Source organism: Hyperoodon ampullatus, assembly GCF_949752795.1.
Source record: "Hyperoodon ampullatus genome assembly, chromosome: 8".
NCBI lineage: Eukaryota > Metazoa > Chordata > Mammalia > Artiodactyla > Ziphiidae > Hyperoodon > Hyperoodon ampullatus.
In genome coordinates, this window is record NC_136921.1 from 38,910,613 (window position 1) to 38,930,991 (window position 20,379).

At 41.3% G+C, this 20,379-nt stretch overlaps 1 protein-coding gene across 3 annotated transcripts in view; it reads right to left on the bottom strand.

Annotated features, from left to right (window-relative positions):
- Window positions 1-19,673, bottom strand: part of LOC307057109 (MOB-like protein phocein) — a 37,980-nt gene extending 18,307 nt beyond the window's left edge. The window contains exons 1-4 of one of the 3 annotated variants that reach the window (XM_079710142.1): window positions 19,485-19,673; window positions 18,726-18,890; window positions 17,683-17,772; window positions 17,432-17,603 (exon numbers count right to left, since the gene is read on the bottom strand). In XM_079710142.1, coding sequence (XP_079566268.1) covers window positions 17,553-17,603; window positions 17,683-17,772; window positions 18,726-18,890; window positions 19,485-19,487 — 309 coding nt within the window. In that variant the 5' untranslated portion in view covers window positions 19,488-19,673 and the 3' untranslated portion in view covers window positions 17,432-17,552. Of the gene's footprint in view, window positions 1-2,941; window positions 3,005-6,452; window positions 6,555-17,431; window positions 17,604-17,682; window positions 17,773-18,725; window positions 18,891-19,484 lie in introns of those variants that run through there. The other 2 variants (XM_079710143.1, XM_079710141.1) reach the window with 2 other exon arrangements.
- Between the last annotated feature and the right edge of the window lie 706 nt (window positions 19,674-20,379).

Consider the following 20,379-nt stretch of genomic DNA (forward strand, 5'->3'; position numbering starts at 1 on the left):
TGTACTTAAATTCCAGCGAGAACAATTAGACAGTAAATAAATGAGTAAAAGGCACAGATGACATGATCCTATATAGAGAAATCCCAAAGAAGCCACAGGAGAGCTCATAAAGCTAAGAAATGAATTCAGTGAAGTAGCAGGATACAAGATCAAAATACAAAAATCAGTTGTTTCTATACACCTTCACTGAACAATTGAAAAAGAAAATTAAGAAAGGAACTCCTATATATTGATATATCTACATCTATATATAACTAAATTACCTCGCTGTACACCTGAAACATTGTAAATCAACTCTATTTCAATAAAAAATGTTAATAGGGCTTCCCTGGTGGTGCAGTGGTTGAGAGTCCACCTGCCGACGCAGGCGACGCGGGTTTGTGCCCTGGTGTGGGAGGATCCCGCATGCCGCGGAGCAGCTGGGCCCGTGGGCCATGGCCACTGGGCCTGCGCGTCCGGAGCCTGTGCTCCGCAACGGGAGAGACCACAACAGTGAGAGGCCCATGTACCGCAAAAAAAAAAAAAAAAAAAAAGATAATAAAAATTAGAAAAAAAAGAAAGCAACTCCATCTACAACAGTATCTGAAAGAATAAAATACCTAGGAATAAGTTTAAATCAGGAGATTAAATACTTGCATACTGAAAACTTCAAAATTTGCATAACCTAAAGCAATCTACAGATTCTGTGCAATCTCTATCAAAATTTCAAGTCTTTTTTGTAGAAATGGAAAAGCTGATTCTCACATTTATATGCAATTGCAAGGGGCACCAAATAGCCAAAATAATCTTGAAAAGAAAACATAGTTGGGGGCTTCCCTGGTGGCGCAGTGGTTGAGAATTGGCCTGCCAATGCAGGGGACAAGGGTTCAATCCCTGGTCCGGGAAGATCCCAAATGTCATGGAGCAACTAAGTCCGTGCTCCACAACTACTGAGCCTGCACTCTAGAACCAGGGAGCTACAACTACCGAAGCCTGCGCACCTAGAGCCTGTGCTCTGCAAGAAGAGAAGCCACTGCAATGAGAAGCCTGTGCACTGCAAGGAAGAGTAGTCCCCACTCACCGCATCTAGAGAAAGCCCACGCCCAACAACAAAGACCCAACGCAGCCAAAAATAAATAAATTAAAAAAAAAAGAAGAAGAAAACATAAGTTAGAGGATGCAGGCCTACCAATTTCAAGACTTACTACAAAGCTATAGAAGTCGATATAGTGTGGTACTGGGAATTCGCTGGTGGTCCAGTGGTTAGGACTCTGAGCTTCCACTGCAGGGGGCACGGGTTCAATTCCTGGTTTGGGGAAGTAAGATTCCCCCACGCTGTGCGGCCAAAAAACAACAACAAAACAGTGTGGTACTGACATAAGGATACACATATAAACCAATGGAACTGAACAGAGGAACTAGAAATAAACCCTCACATATACAGTCCAATGATTTTTGACAAGGGTACCAAAACCATTCAATGTGGAAAGGTTAGTCATTTTAACCATTTTTAAGTGTACGGTTCTGTGGCTTACTTGCATTCACAATGTTGTGCAACCAAAGAAAAGCCCTGGACCTGACGGCTTCACTGGTGAATTTTACTAAATATTTAAAGAACTAACATCAATCCTTCTCAAACTCTTCCAAAAAGTTGAAGAGAAGGGCATACTTCCTAACTCCACTAGAGCAGCATTCTTAATACCAAAGCCAGACAAAGATACTCTTAAGAAAACTAGAAACCAATATCCCTTATGAACACTGATGCAAAAATCCTAGCAAACCAAATTCATCAGCAAATTAAAATTATACACCATGATCAAATGGGATTTATTCCTAGAATGCAAGGATGGTTCAACATACAAAAATTGATCAATATAATACACCATGTTAATAGAATGAAGGAAAAAAATACACAATTATCTCAATTGGTGCAGAAAAAGCATTTGACAAAATTCAACACCTTTTTATGATAAAAACACTCGACAAACCAGAAATAAGAAGAAACTAACTCAACATAATAAAGGCCAAATATGAAAAACCTACAGCAAACATCATGCTCAACGTGGAAGACCGAAAGCCTTCTGCTAAGATCAGGCACAAGATAAGGATGCCTGTTGTTGCCATGTCTATTCAAAATACTACTGCAAATTCCAGCCAGAGCAATTAGGCAAGAAAAAGAAATAAAAGGCATCCAGACTGGAAAAGAAGTAAATTTAGTTGTTTGCACATGAAATAATCCCATATGTAGAAAACCCAAAAGATTCCACAAAAAAATTGTTAGGACTAATAAATTCAGCGAAGTATCAGGACAAAACTCTACTTTTAAAGGGGAAAATATGTGCACATTTTTCCTCTTAATTTTTGCCAATTTCCAGGCATAGAGCTCCAAGTTTATATTTCTGTATCCTCCACAAGGCCTATCTCTTTGCTAGCCCATTAAATATTTGCTGATCAAACAATACATTCTTTTTTTTTTTTAATAAATTTATTTATTTATTTATGGCTGTGTTGGGTCTTCATTGCTGTGCACAGGCTTCCTCTAGTTGCAGTGAGCGGGGGCTACTCTTTGATGCAGTGCACAGGCTTCTCATTGCAGTGGCTTCTCGTGTTGTGGGGCACTGGCTCTAGGCATGTGGGCTTCAGTAGTTGTGGCTCACGGGCTGTAGAGTGCAGGCTCAGTAGTTGCGGCGCAAGGGATTAGTTGCTCTGTGGCATGTGGGATCTTCCCGGACCAGGGCTTGAACCCGTGTCCCCTGCATTGGCAGGCAGATTCTTAACCCCTGTGCCACCAGGAAAGCCCTAATATGCCATCTTAAAATGAGGTTTGATAAAAGCTTCAAACAGGTGTCCCATTAATTCCATGGACTCTGGTTTGTGCTAAAAGTTACAGGAATATTTAACTATGCCAAAGGAAATAAAATGCTTAGGTTATTAGAGTTGCAAAAGTAACTATTGTTATTACCTGCTGAACAGCTAGTGTACTGTCCATTTCATCAAAGGATTCATCAGGCCAATTATAGAAATCCTATAAAAAAAATTTCATGATTAAAGTATGTACAAAGTCACAAAGAAGATGCAATACTATTATGATTAACTTCAATTCTTAATAAAGATCCGAAGCTATACCAGAGAAGAAAAGCCCTCATACGGTAAACAATGTGATTATTAGTGAATAAGTTAAAGGAATTTTATTCAATGTTTTAAATGAACACCAAGATTTTATTTAATTGAACTATAAGCTATACTTTTTTCAGTCACAAATCCCTCAAATATGGCTCCCATAAACCTCTCATGTATTACTTAATTGATAAGCCTATCACTTTTTTGTTTATGATAAATATTTTTCTAAATGTTATACTGAAAAAAAAAAATCTCCAGGCAGTAAAAAACTGAATCAGTTTTTACCCAAAGAGAATAGCTAGAGTTAGTAGTAGTTACTACTCCATAAATATTATTTAAGACAGACATTATAAATTATAATTCCAATTCCAAATGGTGTTTTAAATTTCTAAATCAAAATATGAGCTCCATCAAAAAGTAGTCATCTAAACAGAACAACCTTCTCTTAAAGGGAATATTTCTGCGGATCACTTTGCACTGGTTCTGAATTTTTCTATACATAGTGCAGTTCATAGACGTTCCCCTAAGTGGTTAAGAACCTTTCCATTGGACTGCTGAAATATATCCCTTGTAGGTGCGCAACGTCCAACGCATTGTAGGTACTCAGTAAATGTCCGAGAAAAGGTAGTAGTAAACCAACAATCCATAACCCTGTATCGATCGACATGGATTAAGTCTCCAAAGGCCATGAGCAAAAACTGGAGCAAACTGCAGAATACAGTGCATGATACCACATGAATAAAAGTTTAAGAAAGTGCAAAACATACTTATGAATATAATGCATATATAATAAAAGTATAAAGGAAGAAAAAGGAATGATAATCACCATTACTGGCTGGAAGTGGGCAGAAGACAGAAGAATGTGATACAGAGGGATTTAACTATATTAGTAATGTCCTAGTTCTGAGAGTAAGTGATGGGTATGGTATACCTTTTTAAGTGCCTTAAGCATTTCATATCTTTTTTTTAATAGTTGCCTTATCTGAATGAAAATGAACTTTATTTTAAAATGTCAAGAAATAAAAACAACTTTCTGGAAATTGTTCTAGGATGTCTTTTCCTAGACATCATCTACATATCACCAGAAAGTAGTTTTTAAATTCTTCCTTTCTGATTTGTAGTGAAAAATGTTTCTATCAATATGCTTTGCTTATTTTTTCGTTTAAAAAAAAAAGAAAAGATAGTTTGTAGAATATTTTGTTTTTAAAATATTAGAAAACACATATAGTGGTACACAGAAAAGATGTAAAAAAGTTAATTGGAAATTAAATGCTTTGCCTCATCATAACTGTGATATACTTTAAACACCTAAAAGAGGAGCCAAGGGACTTCCCTGGTGGCACACTGGTTAAGACTCCGTGCTCCCAGTGCAGGGGGCCTGGGTTCAATCCCTGGTCAGGGAACTAGATCCCACATGCATGCTGTAATAAGAATTCACATGCCACAACTAAGGAGCCAGCGAGCCGCAACTAAGGAGCTTGCCTGCCACAACTAACACCTGGCACAACCAAATAAATAAACAAATAAATATTTTTTAAAAAGGAGCCAAAAATCCAGCCTAATGAACATTCTCATCTAATTCAGTTAAACGTTTACTGAAAACCAACTTTGTGCTTATAACCCAATCTAACCAATTAAAAAAAAAAAAGGAGGAAGATACTCTACCTACTCTATTATAGTTCTAAATAAATCATTTTAGAATAGACCCCTTTCACTGAAGGAAATCAGTGTGATAGACAAGGGATATGACAGAATGCTGCTTAAGTAGTCCTTTTTTTTTTTTAAATCTTAACCTTTTCTAATACATTTTATTTAACAACCTTGATCTATGACAATCTGGAAAAAAAGCAAAGGAGTTTTCTTATAGGTGACTTACTCATAACAACACAGCAAACAGGTGTGTTACAATATTGAGTTAAAATCTATGATTCTCTAACCTTTCAAAATTAAGAACTTTTGAATAAGTAAAAATGGATGATTCTCAGAATGTGAGTACAAAAGTCCATTTCTGAATTTAAAAACATAAAAGTTGATCACTTAAAAGAATCAGAAATAATGCTGCCACAGAAAAAGAATTAAAGGTATCTGAAAAAAGATCATTTATAAAGAAACTTTAGAAACAGTAAAAGCATAAATAATATATAAATTCCAAGTAGTATGACCACAAAATTGCCAGTAGAACTGACACATGTGACTCTATAAAAAAAGGCTTCCCAACTAAACTCTAAAATTCAGTACTAGAAGCAACTTGTTAAAAAGAAAAGGTCACTAATGAACTAAGAATCGAATCTGGAGACTGTGCAACCTTGAGCAAATGCAGCCTAATCTCTGGGCTTCAGTTTCCTTTTCTGTAACATGCATCTAGGAAGCTGTCTGGATCTAAAAGTTCCCTTTGAAAGAACTCCCTTTCCAAAATTCTGTGCAAGATATTAAAATGTATTCTCTGGCATACTGTCATAGCTCTACGGTTGTTTCTGGTTTCCTCCCCCTCCGTCTCTTATTCTTTAAAATTACATTTTTAACACATCTCTTCCGATTTTGGAGTCTGTACTCAATCGCAAGGCATTTTACCTGGCAGATTAATCAGATGAGGTCTATTTGATTTTTTTAAGAATGTGAAGCATCCCGTCTTTGGCAAATCCCAAGAATCAATAATGAAATAAGCACCAATTCACCCCAAGTACTGCCCTAGTAAAAGGTGATAAAATTATAATAAGTTCATTCCCTATGCTTCACATATAGTAACAAGGAAATTCACAAGGAATGGCATCTAACAAGTCCCAGCCTGATGATGAAAACTTGCTGGACCAGAGAACAGCTACGGAGAGAAGTGGTCAAAGGCAAACAGCAGGAGGAGGAGGATAAAGTAAATTATCGACTCCCGGATCCGGCTAGACAAGCTGGATGGCAGAAGTCGGGCACGTCACAGGCCAGGTAGGACGAGGTAGGCTGTTGTTTACACCCCTCCCACCCTGGCAGCTCCGACCCTCACGGAACCCCAGGGGTCTCCACCCGGCCGGCCGCGCCCCTCCCCGAAGCTGGTCACTGGGGATCAGGGGAGAAGCGAGAACAAGCAGTCACTGCTGACAGGCTCCCAGCCCCGGGCCTCGGCGGCCCCCACGCGCCCCTCACGCCCACCGTCCAATCGGAGCTCTGCAGGCCTCGCGGGCCGCCGCCGTCTCGGCCAAACCGAGGGGCTGAGGCTCCGGAAGAGCAGGCCGGGCACCAGTGCCCCTGCCCGCCCGCCTGTCGCCCCGGCCCAACCTCCTCGCAGAGGCATCCACCTTCCAGGTGCGGCGCAGCTCGGCACCAAGAGTCCCCACTCCCCTCCACCACAGGTGCAGAGATAGTACCTGAGCCTTGGTGCCCGGCCTGTTCCGCCTCAGCACTGCCGTCCCCTCCGCCATGACCATAGTGCCAGAGTCTGGGCGGCTGGAGTCGGTACCCGGATGTAGGGGACGGCTGCCTGCGCGGGGGGCGGGGCGGAGCGGCGCTCTCGGTCCGGGAGAGGGGGAGGGGCGACGGTTGACGGCGCAGCCGCAGCCTGCGCGGGGCAGGTTGGGAGGAACCCAAGGAGGCCGGGAAAGGGCCGGCGGGCGGAGGGAGGGGGACTGGCGAAGGAATGCTCGAAGACTCACTGGCGGCAATGTGGCGGGAGGGAAAGACCCCCGCCACGGAGGCCGGGAGTGGCTACGAGGGAGTTCGCAGGCCAGCGCAGAGAGCCGCTGCGGGAATGTGCAAGTTCGGCGTAACGCGTTGGTGCATCTGCTTGGGCTTAACTTCAACGTTGGTTAACGTTGGGAGGACAGAGCTTGCACAATGGCGACCGTTTCAGTAAACCCTTGTGCAAGCAAATACCTAGAAAAGCGTAATTCTGTCCCGAAATCTGCCTAGGCGTGCAAAGTGGGAAACAGGCCAGCAGTCTGGGAGAATTCCACAGACCCTGCATGAAATCGACCCAATTTCAAATCAGACTCGGGCTTAGAGTGTGAAATGATATTTCCGCTATCCACTAACTTCAAAACCAAGGGCTTTTCAGTAACAAGTTTGTGTAGATGAGAGACCCAGATGCCAATTATCTGAGATAGAGTGGACATCTGGTATTGTGTGTCAAGCAAACAAAATTAGCTTGTAAATTTTGCAAGTCAGAAGCAGGAGGAGAAAATGAATGCCCCTTGATAGACAGTGGGAGTTGTGCATCTTACAGGATTTCAGATTTCCTTTGTTGCAAGTTTTAAGTGTTCTCTTAAGTCATGAAGTCACAGTAGCATTGGCAAACTTTTTTTTTGTTCCTGCTTGGAAACCTTAAATCTTTGATCTGGGATGAGGGAGGCCATAGGTTACCAGATGCGAAGACAGTTAAAAGAGTAAACAGTGTATATACAGTAGGGTGATTTCCAAGAGAGGAAAACATCAGGTATCCCATCAAGTACACATAAAGGTGTATTGAGAATGCTGAGAGGTGTAGCAGAGGCTCCAAAGATGGAAGGGAGGAGTGGAGGAGAGGTTGGTTAAAATGAGTGAGTGCAAAGCTGAATAACTCATGACTTGGAATTTTGTTCAAAAGCATTTAACAACGGGAAGTCTGTTTGCCTGTGAGTAAGATTCTTTCTATCGGGAAGATGTAGAGACTGGTAACTTTTTTTTTTTTTTGGTCTGCATTTGGTCTTCATTGCTGTGCTCGGGCTTTCTCTAGTTGCAGCGAGCAGAGGCTACTCTTTGTTGTGGTGCGCGGGCTTCTCATTGCAGTGGCTTCTCTTGTTGCGGAGCACGGGCTCTGGGTGCGCGGGCTTCAGTAGTTGTGGCACCCGGGCTCAGCATTTGTGGCTCGCAGGCTCAGTAGTTGTGGCGCACCGGCTTGGTTGCTCCGCGGCATGTGGGATCTTCGCAGACCAGGGCTTGAACCCGTGTCCCCAGCATTGGCAGGAGGATTCTTAACCACTGTGCCACCAGGGAAGCCCCGAGACTGGTAACTTTTCAAGAGCAAGGACAATTCCATCACTACCTCATAGACAGCAAAAAATTTATTCATTCACCAAGTATTTATTAAGCCCCAGTACGTGTTTGGCACTGAGGTAAAAGTATGAAAAGGCAGCATCCTTAACCATAAGTTGCCTAGAGTCTAGCAATGGAGACAGCCGTGCAAATCACCAATTCTCTTACTAAATACAGTGAGAATCTAAGGCAAGCGGCACCTAAATATTGCCTCCCTAAGAGAGATAAGGGTGGGTCTGTAGAGAACAGAGTCTTTAGGTCTGTGGACAACCTCACCTCATTTACTCCAAGGATTCAGTTAAAATTTCCCAGATTGTGTGGTAGTCCCCGAGCTGTAAGTATCAGTTACCTATAGTTGAAGGGGCTCATCTTAATGTTCTCTTAAGTCCAGATTTAGTAATACTTAAGGAATACTCTTTCAGCCCATCTGAAAAGAACAAAAAAAGTGAATAAGTAGGTGTTAAATTAAGGAACAAAATACGTATTCATCTCTTTGAAAAGTCTAATCAAGTTACATTGTGATGTCAATTCTGGCCTTGTTCACAGGAAGAACCTTTTTCTTTATGGTTGAAATGTTTCTAGCTCATAACCTTCACATTTTAGTTCCTCTATCAGTCTGCAGATTATGACCTCCAAGCAAAAACAGTTTTGTAACCACAATTAATTTAGGGGATGGGGGAAGAAGAAGAAGAAAAAAAAGCATGATCAGTACCATAACAGTTACATGTAATAATGGGTTACTTGAATATTTTGGTTAAAGAAGGAGTAGTCTTTTTAAAGGCAATATGGACAAATGAAAATAACTTTGGGCTGAGATTCAAGAAATCTAAATTCTCTTGCTTGTTGACTGTAAGACTTTGAACAATATCAGATAAAAGGGTTGTGTTTTTTTGGGGTTTTTTTTTTTTGGTAATGAAACTAGTGCACAGCAGTTCATTCCTTCTGCCTCATAGAGTATGAAAGTATAAAACTAAATACTCCTGGAAGTCTCTTAAAGTTTTAGAAGAAAATATTTTGTAAATCCAAAGAATCATAAGTAAGTTCAAAACCATCTCTTTGGGGAGTTTTAAAATCCAAGTAAAATAGTGAATGCCCATTGTGTGTAAGGCACTGAGCAAGTGCTGAGAAACATGAATAAGATGTATAATCTATCCTCAAAAAGCTTAAAAATGAATGGAAAAGGAGGATATGTAAATTACTATACTACAAAGCAACATGTCTTAAGTGTTAAGCAGCCCCTGATGGTTGCCTACTTGCTATCCATACCCGTTCACTCATGTTCTTTGCAAACAGACTTTGATCTTGCTCAGTATCCATCTCTCCGAATTTGAGCAGAGAAAGGTAAACCCATCTCTAGCTGCGGGATAAATCCTCATTGGCCTAAGCCAATGTTTAGTTAAAGGGTGAGCATGTGACTCCATTTTAGCCTGAAGAGATATGAAAAGATACCTGATGGAGCATTTTAGGGAAGGGTTTTCTTAATCTTGACGAGATACTAAAATAGATGGTCCCTTTTTTCTGCCACTGAACCTTGTTAAATCTGAGGCTGCATCAACCATCTTGGCTTGAAGGAAGCCAGCCTAAGAGCAAAGCTGATGCAGTGAATGATGCATGAAGTATTTGAAATGTGCCATAAAGTAGCATTTATCTGTGGAGTTGCAGGAGATTTCATTGTGGACCAAGTAAAGGTGAAGCAGCAGTGAAGTATGGAGATGTATGTTCATAGCTGAACAAATTAGTTGTATATGTAGCTTTATACATTTTCAACGTATTATTTGAAAATTAATTTCTCTTTATAAAAATTGTTATAGACAAAATTTTTTTAATTTATAAAGTTCAAACTTAGACAACTTTGACTACAAATGAGTGAGAGACTGAACTCCCACTGCACTTCGTTTTTCTCTCTAGAATATTTGACCAATTAGTGATTGTGGTAGCCAGCTACCAAGATGGCCCCCAGTGATTATTATCTCTTGGTATTTACACCTTTGTGTGGTTCTCTCTCACGCTGAGTAGGGCTGACCTGTTTAACCAATAGATTCTGTGAAAATGATGTTGTGTGACTCCTGATGTTAGGTGATAAAAGACATTGTGGCTTCTGCCTTGCTCTGTTAGCTCACCTGCCCTGGGTGAGAAAGCTGTCATGTGTGAGGACCCTCAAGTAGCCTATGAGGGATCTGCATGGTGTGGAACTGAAGCTCCCACCAAAAGCAAGCCTCGACTTGCCAGCATAAGTGACCATCTTGGAAGTGTAACTTCCAGCTCCAGTCAAGCCTTTGGATGATGGCAGCCTCATGAAAGACCCCAAACTAGGACCACCCAAACAAGCTGCTCCCAAATTTCCGACGTACAGATACTGTGTGAGATGTTCATTGTTGTTTTAAGCCACTAAGTTTGGGGTGATTTGTTATGCAGCAATAGATAACTAATACAGTAGTTCCTGAATTTTCAGGAAGATGTGAGGAGAAGAGACAAGCCACAACAGACTATTATCATTTCCTCTTTTTAACAGGGGACCTCATGTCATTCCTGAAGTTAACGACATTTTCTACCTTTATTTTCTCTTTTTTTTTCTTAATACTTATGCATTTATTTGGCTGCGCTGGGTCTTAGTTGCCGTGTGCAGGATCTTTAGTTGCAGCATGCGAACTCTTAGTTGTGGCATGTGGGATCTAGTTCTCTGCCCAGGGATTGAACCTGGACCCCTGCATTGGTAGCTCAGAGTCTTAGCCACTGGACCACCAGGGAAGTCCCTACCTTTATTTTCTAGATGACAGCAATCACTATCTAAAATTATGCTATTACTTTAGTTGTTTACTTCTGCCTCCCCCATTTTATTCATCCCTTTATCTCCAGTGCCTAAGACAGTGCCTGACACATGTTCAAAAAAACAATGAATTACTTAAAAATACTATAATAAACCGACCTTTTGAAATGACAAGCCAGATAAGTAAGTACCCATTGATGTTTTTTCCAAGTCAAGTCTGCAGGCTAAATGAGACTGAAAGAGCATTTTGTAAGAGTTTGGCTAAATTTTAACATGTCTTAAAGAACTAGGCTTAATCTGTAAGAAGAAAGAGGTGTTGGATCCATTCCTTATCTCTTATAACAGGAAAATCTCCATATAAGCCAAGATTGAAAAAAAAAACCCCATAAACTATAAAACCAAAAACTATAAAAATACCTAAAGAAACCAATGGAAGAAACTTATATCGGAGAAGACTTTTCAGAGTTTGAAATAATAACCAGAAGCTATAGTGGAAAACAATTATTTATTCAACTATACCAAAATGACTTCCTGCAAATTCACAGCATAACCAAAATCAAAGCCAAATTGATAAACTGGAGGAAAAAATTTTGTCAAAAAGAAACAATTCCCCTGATAGATAAAGATATCAAATCATAAAAGGCCAGTCACCCAGTAGAAAAATGAGCAGAAGATATTAACAGTCAATAGGGACTGTCAGTTAACAGTAAAGGAAATAGGGATGGCTCTTAAACACATGAGATCCTCACCATCATCCATCATGATAAATTAAAATGATCAGTTTGACAAAACATAAACTTTATAACATCCTGTATTATTGAGAGTGGGGAGAAATCAGCAGTCTCATACATTGCTGGTAGGACTATTAATTGATAAAACTTCTGTGAAGGGCAACTTGAAGGGGTTGTGTGTGTGTGTGTGTGTGTGTGTGTGTGTGTATACACATATATGATTCGAGTCCACATACCCTTTGACATAGCAATTACGTGCCTAGCAATTTATCTTACAGATATGAAATTTATGCAGAAATTTTATTTATTGCAGAAGTGTTTCTAATAGCATAAGTTTAGAATTTAAATGTCCATCAGTAGGAAATGCTTAAATAAAGTTTGGTTCATCCAAATAATGAAACATCATACAGCTATAAAGAGAATGAAACTTTTATGTAGTTTATAGATTAATTCCAAAGACAAATTGTTAATACAAAAAAACCCAAGGTGCCAAATGGTGTGTATGGAATATTTTATTTTTTAAAAGGAAAATGAATATATATATATACTTCATATGCACAAGATACATATGTTTATACACACACATATACATATGTATACATAAAACACCCCTGACAGGAAGAATATAAACTGTAGCACTAGTGCTTCCAGGAATGGAACTTTGTGGCTAGGGCACAGAGATGGGAAGGAGTCTTACATACATATTATCTAGTTTAAAAAAAATTAAAGTTTAAGGAAAAAAAATAACAGGCTTGACTCAAAATGTTAAGGGACATCTTGTGCCCTCCTTTTACAGTTAATTCTTAAACTAAGAGGGGTTAGATGATTTGTCAAATGTCACTTAACTAGTATGTAAGCAACACGGGATCCAGAGCCTAGGTTTTAATGAGCTCTCCCATACAGATTGCTTAAGGGTAAAGAAAACATTTAAATAGTCTTCACATAAATAAATAAAAAGCTCAAAGCTCCATTTTTGTGTGGGTGCAGAGAAAATAGCAATTAGCTTTCTAGATGAGGCATGTCTTAGTATCATGCTAGAGAACAATCTGGCAGTCCTTGCTGAGAAGCTTAAAAATACTCACAGCTAGGTAAGTATTGTTGAGAGTAAATTGCTGTATCAGATATCAAACTTAAATATAATAGTTTATATTTATATTGAAAACGCTGTGATGGAAAAGAGAGATCAATGAAACAGACTATAAAATCCAGGAATATGTTTATTTAAAACTTTAATGTATGATAAAGGTGACATTTCAAATTTGGGGGCAGGGCAGTGGTGGTGGGGAAGAATGGATAATCCAATAAAGTTGAGACAAGATAATCATTGGTTAAAAAAACAGTCAGACACATATACTATATACTAAAATTATGGATCAATTAATTACTTATATTTCCAAAAGAAAAAATGTACTAGAAGAATGAGATTTGACTAGCTAGAAACAAACCTGCACATCAAATTAGGAAACAAATGTGACAAGTTCACACCTCTATTATATAAAACCTTATGATCCATGTTGGTGGGAAAGCGGAATGGTGTGGCCACTACGGGAAACAGTGTAGAGGATCCTCAAAAAGTTAAAAATAGAACTACCCGACTTCTATTCAGGAATCCCACTTCTGAGTATTTATCTGAAAGAATTGAAATCAGAATCTCAAAGAGATATTAGCACTTCCATGTTAACTGTAGCACTATTTACAACAGCCAAGATGTGGAAGCCTAAATGTCCATCTGCTGGATGAATGAATAGAGAAAATGTAGTATATACATACATTGGAATATTATTCAGCCTTAAAGAAGAAGGCAATTCTGCAACATTTGACAACATGGAATGAACCTTGAGGACATTAAGTCAAATATGCCAATCATAGAAGGACAAAATACTGCATTCCACTTATGTGAAGTATCTAAAATAGTCAAACTCATATAAGCAGAGAGTAGAATGGTGGTTGCCAGGGACTAGGGGGAGGGGGAAATGGGGAGTTGCTAATCAACAGGCATAAAGTTTCAGTTAAGTAAGATGCAGAAGTTCTAGAGATCTACTGTACAACATTGTGCCTATAGTTAACAATATTATGATGTACACTTAAAAATCTGTTAAGGTATATCTCATGCTAAGTGTTCTTACCACAATAAAAATGAAAAAAATTTTTGTAATCCCAATTTTTAAAAATAAGAAATTTTGTAAAGCATACAGTTTCTGGAGCAATAGAGGGGAAAAAATCATTATCTTGATAATGGTAATACTTTCACAACAGAATAGCTCCCTGGTAACTTTAATTTTATTCTCAATTTTTCATTTGTTTTTGTATAGAATTGTGGAAGGCAGACTTTGAAGTCAGACAAACCTGAGTTCAATTCCAGCCTATGACTTAAAATATATGTCACCTTGAGCAAGTTACTCTACCTCTCTCTGCATCCTTCACCTATGAGGCAAAGAACATCTGCCTCACAGAGTTGCTATGAGTACACAGGTAAGCAATATTATATGTTAAGTGCCTAGAACAGTGCCTGGCAAGAGGTCAAAAATGGTAATGTTATGAAAACTCCAGTCAGAATTTTACCTGTTTTACCGTTCTCCTTACAATTGATATTTTCCTGTTGAACAAAAGGTAAATGACAACATGCTTTTTTTTTTTTTAATTTATTTTTGGCTGCATTGGGTCTTCATTGCTGCGCCCAGGCTTTCTCTGTTTGTGGCGGGCGGGGGGGCTGCTCTTCGTTGCAGTGTGTGGAATTCTCATTGCGGTGGCTTCTCTTGTTGCGGAGCATGGGCTCTAGGCACGTGGGCTTTGGTAGTTGTGGCACATGGGCTCAGTAGTTGTGGCACGCAGCCTCTAGAGCGCAGGCTCAGTAGTTGTGGCGCACGGGCTTAGTTGCTCCACGGCATGTGAGATCTTCCCGGACCAGGGATCGAACCCGTGTTCCCTGCATTGGCAGGTGGATTCTTAACCACTGAGCCACCAGGGAAGTCCCAACATGCTTTTCTAAAACACATGGGTCCACACCCCCAATACCCATATTTTTGGCCCAAATTTCTCATGCCAAAATTCTTTTCCCTATTAATTCCCAATATAATCTCACAATCTAAAGTTATTTCTTTAGCAGTTCTGCTAGACGAGGACAATTTCCGTGGTACAAAAAGAATTCTCCCGTCCTTCTGGTTTAGTAGGTTATGGAAGGAGCCCTGAAATTTTAAGTATAGCAGGTAATTCGAAGGATGAACCAAGGTTTGGAAACTCGTCTTAGATCTCAAAACTTATTAGCTTGGGTCTTGGGAAAAAAAATCAGTAATAATGGGGAAGCCGTAGACTTTGACTGGATTCCTAATTGCAATTTACCAGCTACATGGCCTTGAACAAGTTTCCTCTTCCCCTCCGTCAGTTTTGTCATTGGTAAATCAGAGGGAAATCTGTGCTTACAACGTTATGACCTTCAAAGCACATTAGCTGTGCCTGGGGCACAGCAGGAAATTGATGAGCCACTTGGGTTCTGTAAAAATAGAGATTCTTTTTATTTATTTATTTATGGCTGCGTTGGGTCTTCATTGCTTCACATGGGCTCTTCTCTGGTTGTGGTGGGCGGGGGCTACTCTTCGTTGTGGTGCGCGGGCTTCTCATTGCAGTGGCTTCTCATTGTGGAGCACGGACTCTAGGCGTGCGGGCTTCGGTAATTATGGCACGCAGGCTCAGTAGTTGTGGCACACAGGCTTAGTTGCTATGTGGCATGTGGGATCTTCCTGGACCAGGGCTTGAACCTGTGTCCCCTACACTGGCAGGTGGATTATTATTTTTTTTAACTTAAAAAAATTTTTATACAGGTTCTTATTAGTTATCTATTTTATACATATTAGTGTACATATGTCAATCCCAATCTCCCAATTCATCCCATCCCCCACCCCCACTTTCCCCCCTTGGTGTCCATACGTTTGTTCTGTACATCTGTGTCTCTATTTCTGCCTTGCAGACCAGTTGATCTGTACCATTGTTCTAGATTCCACATATATGCGTTAATACACGATATTTGTTTTTGAGTTATTTCACTCTGTATGACAGTCTCTAGGTCCATCCACATCTCTACAAATGACCCAATTTTGTTCCTTTTTATGACTAATATTCTGTTGTATATACATACATCTTCTTTATCCATTCATCTGTCGATGGGCATTTAAGTTGCTTCCATGACCTGGCTGTTGTAACTATTGTAAATAGTGCTGCAATGAATATTGGGGTGCATGTCTCTTTTTTGAATTATGGTTTTCTCTGGGTATATGCCCGGTAGTGGGATTGCTGGGTCATATGGTAATTGTATTTTTAGTTTTTAAGGAAGGCAGGCAGATTCTTAACCACTGTGCCACCAGGGAAGACCAAGAGTTTCTAATCTTTTTACCCAAATATGACGAAAGCCTTATATACCAAATGGCACTAACACATACATTAATGTAAATACACATACGTAATACTTTACTGATGGGGACGTGACCAAAAGTTGAGATCATTATTCCATGTCACTTAAAATTTCATCTAGACTTTGATTCCGCAAGAAAAATATGGAACACAACTTTTAAAAGACATGATCATAGACTAGCTTACAAGCCACCAAAACTAGGCAACAAATTTGACTGCAAGGCAGAAAGCTGGTAGCTGAAAGGCAGTCATGTTTAGGGGTTGGTAATCAACTTTGCTGTAGGATTGTTTGGGTTCAAATCTTAATTCTCCATGGCTGCTATAGCTAAATCAAGCTATTTATCCAGTTCTGTCAGTTTCCTATTTGTTAAACTCAATAAATTGTATACTAGATACCTACCAATTGCCACTTTTAGATAACCCCTCCCCTTTTCCCTAGTCATTATCACCAGGACTAAAATGTGTATTAAGTACTTAGAATTGGCTGACAAAGTAGCAGAGGCCATAAAGGATGAAGTTTTAGACAGCATCTGAATGTGGACTACTTATATCCAAATACTGGCTTTGCCACTTCCTACAGTGTCCCTGGTTATTACTTAACCCCTTGTGCCCCACCTTACTTATCTGCAAGACATGAATAGTACCTGGCTCATATGCTGTTAAAAGATTAAACCATCCACTATATGAAAAGTACCTACAGTGGAGGCCAGTACCTGGAAAATGCTTAAGAGTTAGCTATGGGGACTTCCCTGGTGGTGCAGTGGCTAAGAATCCACCTGCCGGTGCAGGGGACATGATTTGAGCCCTGGTCCGGGAAGATCCCACATGCAGCGGAGCAAGTAAGCCCGTGTGCCTAGAGCCTGTGCTCCACAACAAGAGAAGCCACCGTAAGGAGTAGCCCGCTCACCTCAACTAGAGAAAAGCCCACACGCAATGAAGAACCAATGCAGCCAAAAATAAAATAATTTTAAAAAGTTAGCTATGCCTGGCATATGGAAGGCACCAGCCAGTGTGAGCTATTATACCCTGCCTTTGATTTTTTGCTAAGTAAATTATGTAGTAGTGTTGTTTTAAAAACTGGAAGTGTTAAGTTTTTCAAAATATAACTTAAGAAATAAGACATATGAGACTAGATTTCATAAACAAACTACACTGAAATGTTTGATATATATGAGGTCAGAATGTTGCTACCTTTACCTTCTTAAAATGTTAAGTAAGTGTAAATCTATGGCTTTGTATCAGCATCAACTATATATGTAAAAAGCCAACTTGAAAACTGAAAACCTGTTTCCCCTGAATTCTCTGCAGGTTATTTCTAAAAAAAAGCCCCATAAACTAAGAACCCTAAAAACCATCTTTAATCACTAAATAAAGATAAAGCATTCATTTATATACTTTTATTTGGGAATGTTTAAATCAATACAGAGAAACTAAATTTCAGAGACACTGAATATCATTACTTTATTATAAAAGAAACACGGAAATTATTTACATGATGAAAGATTTCAGAACTTCAGTGGCAGCTTCACGTGATGCCATTTCAATAGTGACTTATTTTAGTCGACATATTTTCCAAGAATGTCACCATCTCTAAATAAGAAATAATCCTGCAAACAGAGAAATGGTTAGTTAAGAAAACTAATAGCAAATACTTAGCCTCTCCTTAATATTATGAAGTTTACACACCTTGTCATCTAGAACTACTTTGGTGCCTCCATATTCTGGGAGAAGAACTTTATCTCCAACTTTCACGCTAACTGGTTGAATCTCTCCACCCTTAAGAAAATAAAGATGTTTATTAGTAAAGACATCTAGTTGACCAAATATTTACACTTTCATTAATTAACTGTGCTCATTCAAATCAAATGTTAAAAAAGGACTTTGGCCAAATGATATAATTCATACAACCATAGTTCTTCACTCAAACATATCACTGTAGAGTTACACTTTGAAATAATGTACATGCAGTAGCTTAAACTAAAACCTGATTTCAGTGTAAAGGTTCAAAGAGTTATACTGGGAAAACTAACTGTAAGCTTTTTGATCGTTAAATATTAACATAACCTCTCAAGTATGCGAAATAAACCAGTTTTTAAAACTACATGTACAATGGTCATGTTTAACTTTTTTCAACACACAAAAACTTGAGTCTTCTTTCTGACTTTGGAACATACACTTCTTTTGAGATTCAACTTCTGTTCCTCCAAAGCAGATTTGGGGAGAGGGATTGAGGCAGAGTGCCCAAAGCCTTCCTATTCCTAACTCCAGGATAGCTCCTTGCTAGAACTTTCTTAGAGGCAACTGGAACAATGCAATTAACATATTTAACCCCCAAGGGCATTTATTGCGTATTCTAGTTGACACTTCAGAGGTCTGAGGTCTAACCCTTAATTGGAGAATGACTACAATAGCCCAACAAGCTCCTTTTATATGCTAACCAAGACCGAAAGTGATTAAAAGGATTACAGCAATTTCAGTGTGTTAGAGGTTAGACCAAGAGTTCAAATTTATGCCGTCTGATTTTAATACTGTGGAACTCTCCCTCCATCATATAAAATAAGCGATTTTTTTTCCACAATCATTTTTGCTGAAAGATTAGGTGCGAACCCACTAGGGACTTGATCTTTAAAATAACAAGCTACCTAAAAGGCTACTTTTAACAATAACCAGCGGTTTTCCCCCCCGCCTCCTTCACATAAAAAATTAGTTCCATTTCAGTCTCCATTTACCTTTCCTTTAGAGCCTGATCCAACAGCTACTACCGTCGCTTGCAATACTTTTCCTTGTGATTTTTCTGGAATCATAATGCCTCCTTTGGTTACAACTTCGGCTGCACTTCTTTCAACTAATACTCGGTCAAAGAGGGGAAGAAACTTTCTAAATGCCTGTCCTGCCTGTAGAGAGAAAAATGTTAGATTTGAAACACAATGTATTCTGAACAGGCCACAGATGGCTTTCAGAGATAACGACGAAACTCAGATTTTTCATTCAAAGGAAACACCTCTGAACGTTCAGCTCTAAATTCCGAGTTTAATTTCCCATTCCCTATGTGTGTTAGGGATCACTGTTGCTCCTTTGGTCAGCAGCCAGACGAGCTTCAAGGACCTTAGTATCTCCCAAGGTCAAGTATTCTCCTTCGTCGGATTTTTCTGTAAACTGTCAGCAAACACTGAAGTCCCTCTGCCTGGAGCCGTGCTTTTTTCAAGACGATTACACACCCACTAATGTCCCGCAAGAGACGTGGGTCGGCCACCGCGCGTGCGTCCGGACTCCCGCCCCCTGACACACACGCTGCCTCACACGCGCGTGCAAAGAGCCCTCCGAGGTGGAAAGGGTCGGGGGGGGCCCTCGCCTCTCCAGGGTTCGGGCGGGCGCGGGTCTCTGAGTGGCCCCTACCCCTCCCTCCAGGCCCAAAGGGAATCGTCCGGACTCCCCGTGCGTCCCAGGCCAACCCGGGCCCGCCGGCCTCCAGCCCACGCGGGACTCACCATGACTCGGGTTGCAACACTTCGTACTCTCACTCTCTGGCCGCCGCCGCACAGGAAAGATCCGCAGTCCGACCCCCCTGCCACGTGAACTCGAGAAAAAGACCTCCCAGCGCGCAGGCGCGCTCGCCCTCGGCCCCGGCCCCTCCCCGCGAAAAGGGGCGGCCGCACCAGCGCGCGCCACGATTCGTTTCCTGGGCTCTGCGCAGGCTACTGACGCGCGGACCGGTAGGCGGAAAAAAAGAGGAGCTCTTTCTAGGCTTTTCTAGGCTTTTCTAAGCCGCGGGCTGAAGTGAAAGTACTTACCCTCGCCTCCCCTCCCGGAAATGACGTGATTTGACCCTTGACCCACACAGAACCCGGCGCTTCCCGGAAAGTTCTGGAACGGCGCGCCGCCCGGGAACTAGCCTAAACCGGCCGGAGAGGGCTAAGCCAGCTGGCCTGGCCCAGCGCGGTGGGGAGGGGCGGGCCTGGCGCGCGGCGCGTGCAGATTGCAGGGCCCGGGCGGACGGGCCGGGGGTGGGAGCCGCCTGCGCGCGCGCGCGCGCTGCGGAGGGGCGGGGGGAGCGGCGGAGGGAGGGGACACGGGCTCATTGCTGTGTGCGACCTGCGCTCTGTCCCTCACTCGCCGCCGACGGCCTGTCTCGTCGCTCTCTAGCTGTGCCGCTGCCCCAGGTACGCGGCCGCCCGCCCCGTCTCACCCATGCGCCTCGGACCGCGGAGCCGGCCTTCCCCCGCTGCTCTGAGCGGGCGGGCCGGCGAGAGCCAGAGCTTCCCCAAGGCGCCGCAGGCCTGGGCCCGCTGAGCAAGGCCCCGTGGGTGCATGCAGGGGCCCATCACGTGCGGCGTGGATCGCTCGCCTGGGCAGGGTGCAGCTGGGAGGGCTTGCCCGGGGCGG